General features: G+C 40.5%; 1 protein-coding gene across 1 annotated transcript; it reads left to right on the top strand.

Moving 5' to 3' along the window:
• The first annotated feature begins 3700 nt into the window (after positions 1-3700).
• Positions 3701-5332, top strand: LOC142969802 (trace amine-associated receptor 13c). The gene is made up of 2 exons (XM_076109838.1): positions 3701-3983; positions 4425-5332. The coding sequence occupies exons 1-2, from the start codon at positions 3701-3703 to the stop codon at positions 5330-5332; spliced, it is 1191 nt and encodes a 396-aa protein (XP_075965953.1).
• Positions 5333-5852: the final 520 nt, after the last annotated feature.

Below are 5852 nucleotides of genomic sequence, written 5' to 3' on the forward strand. Positions count from 1 at the left end.
TAGTTTCATAGCAAACGTTACTCACATAGAAGTAGTGGATTTGTTGGCGCCTATATTTTCATGGGCAGATTAATCCACATTTTGTGCTCTTTGAGCATTGACAGCACCAAGATGTGATCGAGTTAAACTACAGTTCCGTGTTCATAATGAACAAGAAGAACAGAAATCACACTCACTGTTGGATTTTTGTTCCCCTGTTGGCTTCTGATGGTATATAACAGTCAATCCATAATGCTCAGTTTGGTTCACTCCAACCCAAGGGTGGCCTTGAAATGTATTGGGAGAAAACGTCAGTGTCAGATTTACGTTAAGTAATGAACACCTGCTATTCCCAATCACACTTATTTGTAAAAACCTACAAAACATCACGACGACAGTGGCTCCTGGGAATATAGGATGACTGCACACTCATAATTGCTCATCAACGGATTGAGTGAGGTGCTTGTTAGCTTACGGTAATACTATGATGAACACACATCCATGATAGGCCTACATATCTTTATAGATAAAATGTAACTTACATTTTCCGAGGATATCGTTATCTTTGACATCCATGGTGAATTAATGTCCATAAATCCACTTCAAAATTCATAAGGGAAAAGACGCTCCTTCATTTCTCCAGAACTTGCCTGAGAATCATCACGTTTTGCACTTGTCTCAGTTTTGTAAGAGGGGGTGGGGGGCGCATAATGTCAGATTTTGAAAACTGATCCACTGTTTATGATCCAGAGCTTCTTCATCCTGATTAAAATAAATACTATTCTTGTCTTTTAAGATAAATCCTGTGTTTGAAGCATAGAGTCTATGGTTTGAAGAGGTTTTGGAAAACACATTAGGCCTACTTGTCTTATTACATTACATTCATTTAGCTGACCTTGTTATCCAAAACAACCTACAATAAATGCATGGAAGAATTATACAAGTACATCAACTCCAGCAAATATGTTGAACTATTTCAAGTGGGCAACAACAATTAGAGAAAATAAGAGCTGGAGAAAGAGTTTTTATCTATATTAATTTAATATATTCCAAGAAGACACACACACACACACACAAAATGATGGCCCATTTTAGGCCATGTTGTGCTGTGTTTGTATTTTATTTTCCGCTTACACAAACACAGGTAGGCCTAGATTTCTCAATCTGAACTGATTATGAAGATGCTGGGGTTGTATCTCTCTAACAGATCCGTGTGTGTGTGTGTGTGTGTGTGTGTGTGTGTGTGTGTGTGTGTGTGTGTTGTCTTTGCTCTCAGCTGCTTGTCTCATCACGCCTGAGGTCTTGCCACAAGGAAGACTTCCGCCTGTCATCTTCACTCAAGGTAAAGGCAAAAAGCCCATTAATGAGGTTCTATTCTCCCAAAAATATATTTTTTTCAGTTAAATTAAAAGTAAAGGAATTGCTCTGTCATGACATGAAAACAATTGCCTAAAGGTTTTAAAAATACTGTTCATTTACAGCAAATCGTTTCATAGTTACTTTTTACCATCCCCATTCACACTGCACAAAATCATTGATTTAATGATCTAAGTATTTGATTGACTCATGTTATACAATAAAAAGCTGAAGCAGAGTTAAAGGATACACTGATTGGTGCCAGAATATCTCGTCTTTCCCTCCCAAGCCTCTAATTATTCTAAAGGGAAGGACTATCACTTCAGTTTTTTTAATATTCACAAGATTCATATAATGTTAACATTCAAAACACTATTTTGTAAATCTTGGCCTCTTGGAAATGATATCCTTGAAGGTATGAAATGTTGCTGTATTAGTGTCAAAGGTGTGAAGTGAATATCAAAAGCATAAAGGCAGATATTCTCCCAGTCTGACTTTCACCAAACAGAACGATAGAGGAGGATTCTGCTAAACCCAGGATTACAGTTAGTTACAGCGTATACCTCAATATTAAATAATGCTTAAATACAGTGTATTTTCATGTTCTCTACATGTGACTGGTGTTGACAGCATTATTTATGCAGCATATGCGTCCCAGATCCTAAATGAGTCTATTAGGATTAGAAGAGGAGATAGGCCTCCCTGAGATCTGATTGACCCCTACAAGGTAACATCACCTTCATCACCAGGCCCAGCTTGTAACAAAGGGATATATTTGACTACATATTGTTGTTTTCTTTGAAAGGTCAGAAAAATAATTAATATTGCAATGGGTGTTATTATTTTTACACATACAGCTGTGGAGTCTATGGACCCCAAACAGTGAGGAAGTATAACCATTCTCAACATAACACAAGGGTTCATTTTTAGGGAGACTCGGCTGTGCCTTTAGTTAAGCATGCTTGAGCAGCTTATAAAAGACACTGTACACGGATGTCACTGTCTATTGCGTAACAACGCACAGAGCCTTGGAGAAAGACACATAACTACATGCTGTCCTCTCTGAATGCTTGTATGATTTCTATGTAAATACCAAGCATATAGTATATAACAATATAGGCACAAATACAGCTGATTGAATCACATAAAGGAATGCTGCTGTTATGTCTGAATGGAACATCAAGATTAAAGTCACCCATGTCGGATTGACAGAAAGACGTCACTTGGGCGGACAGATGAAAACTGCTATGTTATATATATTCCATGTCTGAAAAGGGCTTTTGTAGTTACTTGGGGGTGAATAATTGTTATAGGCACTGTATAATAATGTTTGATCAACCATTTCCACTTCATGTATCCATTAGATTTTCTATGCTGTTAGCACTGCAAACGGATATCATAGAAAAACAAGAAAGGATTGACAAATCGTATTATCTCTTACCCGTTTCCATACAGATATGTTTTCATTAGAGATTACAGTATATTTATTTGGCTCACTGTATTTACAATTCCTTTTTACAATCAGTGTCTGTGAATTTAATTTGTGGAAGGTCAAATCGAGTCTTTATTAAATCCTGAACTATATGCTGGTCTCACACTACACACCTTCAAGTGTTTTTTTTTCTGCTTCTCAAGAACCTCTCATTATTCTCAGGCTACTGCTAATAACTTGAAATGGATTTCAAGTCTCATAACTGTGATGTTTTGTTGGCTGTTCCTGCACCCAAGGCCAGAGTGAAAACATGGGATTTGATTTTGTTCTGGTCTGAACATGTCTTTTCCTGTTACCTTGTGTTTTCTTGGATGTGTGTACCTTCCTGTTTTCCAGCCCAGAGAACAGCATAAATGATTGAAGGACCCGTGTATTTGGTTGTCAGCTGAGGGAGACATTTGGTACTAAACTTAGAGTCTCTGCATAGGTACTGACAGATTGAGGTGCTTCCAACAGTGTTAGGGCACAAGAAAAGCATGTAACCACAAAATCACTGCCCATACTTTTTTAAATCTTGGATAAAAAGCTACATTGATATGTTTAAGTTTTTTTCCACCAAAGAGTCAATAAGGAAGTGGCCTGTGGTCCCAATAGTAAAACATAATGTTTTCCCTACATGGTTGATGGGAGAGTGTTGATTTGTTTTTAAGTGAGAGAGAGAGTTGTGCCATAAAACTTGACATGCAGATCAATGACATACTGTACTTTATACTGCTTCTTACAATATAGGTTCTTTATTTCGACGGACCATTTAACTGCTTTCATATATTTTTCATTTCTCATCAGTATAGTGACCCAGTCCAGGACATGGTCTCCTGAGCGGCCCTATACCGCCTACAAATCACAAGGGGTAAATCCAGTCTATCCTGGGCCATGACTGCTCTGCTTTCCAACGTCAGTGTTCCTGGGAGTACAGCAGTTCTGCTGCCGACTACAGACTGTCCGTTTAATGTCACTGCAGCCGCTCAGGAAGGACTCGGTTCAGGCCAGTCACTGGCGCCGCTCTGCACCCTCTGTTGCTGTGGATTTATCAATCGCACTTTGGCAGTGGTGTTCATGGTCAGCCTGGCATTTGCCGTCGTGGTTGGAAATGTGGTCACCCTTACTGTCTTTGTGCAAACAAGGCAGTCCCGAACACCACAGGGATACCTGAAAGGTAAATGCTGTTAATCATATTAGCATTCAATGCAAATCTGTCATTAAACTGATAAGCTTAGATTAGTGTTGAAGCGCTTCCCACAGGGAAGGTTCCTTCCAGCAGAAATTCAATATTCATACTGAAAATAAATAAATGGCGAAATGGAATATCATGTTTTCTATTCAAATCAATATTGTTAATGAAGAATAATTGATCAACCTGCCAACACCAAAGGCCTTCTGAGGTCTAATTACAAAGATCTAAGAGAACTTGGTGATTTATTGCATCACTTTATCTAATTGAGATGTTGCCCATCTTGCACCTACACAATTATAATTTAAATTCTCACACTCATAGTGCAATTTTATCTAAAAGAGGTGGAAGTGTATTGACCAGAATAAAATGCTTGAATGTGTTCCCTTAGCCCTCCTTTTCTTGTTGTCTCTCTCTCTCTGACAGTGTCCCTGGCCATAGCGGACATGATGGTCGGTGTCCTCGTGGTCCCATTCTCCGTCTACACTGAAATCTCCCTGATGGTGACCAGCGCACCTCCCATTTGGTACCAGGGCAGTTCTATTTCACCGGCCACCTCCTCTTCTCTCGGGGGACTGCTGAGCCCTTGGCAGCCCTGCATGCTGATTGGTCCTGTGTTTGCCGGATGCACCTTTGTCTCCATCAGCACCATCTTCCTCATGACACTGGAGCGAAGCGTGGCCATCCTATGGCCCCTCCACAAGGACGCCCTGGTGACCCGGAGAAGAACTCTGCTCCTCATCCTGCTCTCCTGGGCTGCCAGCTTCCTGCTGGCTCTTGCGCCCCTCATCTTCAGCAGAAACTTCACTTTGGAGTACAATGAGTGCAGTCGTATGTGTAACTACACACCGCTAATGCTCGGCAGCCAGCTGCCACCTGATGCCAACATTTTGCTGTTATTCCCAGCTTTTGACTTTACATTGCTCGGTGGCACATTAGCAGTGAACATTGTGTCTTTCACTAGCATCCGACGGTACACCCGAAAACGCAAACTGCTGTCAGAGGGGAGTCTGAGTGATGGAGGAGGAGGGGGAGGGGCAGGGGGAGGAGGAGGATGCTCTCACAGGCCCTCCTTTTCAGACATCAAAGCTGCCAAGACAATTGGCATACTGACATTCGCCTTCACAGCATCCTTCTCTCCCATCGCAGTGTTTGTGCTCGGGAACGTGGTGGGATACACCTGGTGTAACTTTTCCTTTCTTGCCTTCTGGATCCTGACAGGAAACAGTTGCTGTAATGTCATTATCTACAGTGTCAGGGACCACCGCTTCAGGAAGGGTGTGACCCTGCTCTTTCAGCGAGAACACTCCCCCCCACATGGCGAGAAGTCCTGAGGGATACGTGAATCTAGAAGTAACAAGCACATGTTTTGTGGTTGCTGTCCATTAAGTTTGATATTTAAAGGAATAGTTTGACATGTTGGGAAATATGCTGAGAAGAAACATCTGTACGATAAATATGTAGCTGGAGCTAGGCGCCTGGCTCTGACCAAAGGTAACAAAATCTGGCTACCAGCACACCTAAAGCTCTGTTATATATGTTATCTCCTCTATTTGTTAAAAATAAAAATAAAAGTGTTAAAACAACAAGTTGTGGTTTTACAAGAGGTTATGTTGTAAACTATTTATTGGCTGTAAAACCAAACATTTTTTACACTTTCACAACTGTCAAACTATTCCTTAAATTCAAATGTAAACTCCATATGAGTTTAACAAAGGTGATTCAAACAAACAAGCAATGCAACTGTTTGCTACTTAGAATTGTAAATGGAAGCCAAATTTAAAATCTTTGAGCTCCTTCCAAATTTGTCTTTAGACAACCTGTCACCTTACTCTATCGTCAAACCTCTTTTCT

This window comes from Anarhichas minor, unplaced genomic scaffold (assembly GCF_050575085.1).
Source record: "Anarhichas minor isolate MPS153535 unplaced genomic scaffold, ASM5057508v1 ptg000042l, whole genome shotgun sequence".
NCBI lineage: Eukaryota > Metazoa > Chordata > Actinopteri > Perciformes > Anarhichadidae > Anarhichas > Anarhichas minor.

Bases quoted from the DNA above. Each gene is read 5' to 3' on its own strand.
- LOC142969802 (XM_076109838.1), top strand. From the start codon at position 3,701: ATGACTGCTCTGCTTTCCAACGTCAGTGTTCCTGGGAGTACAGCAGTT. The intron at 3,984-4,424 runs GTAAATGCTGTT...TCTCTCTGACAG, and splicing joins ACCACAGGGATACCTGAAAG to TGTCCCTGGCCATAGCGGAC.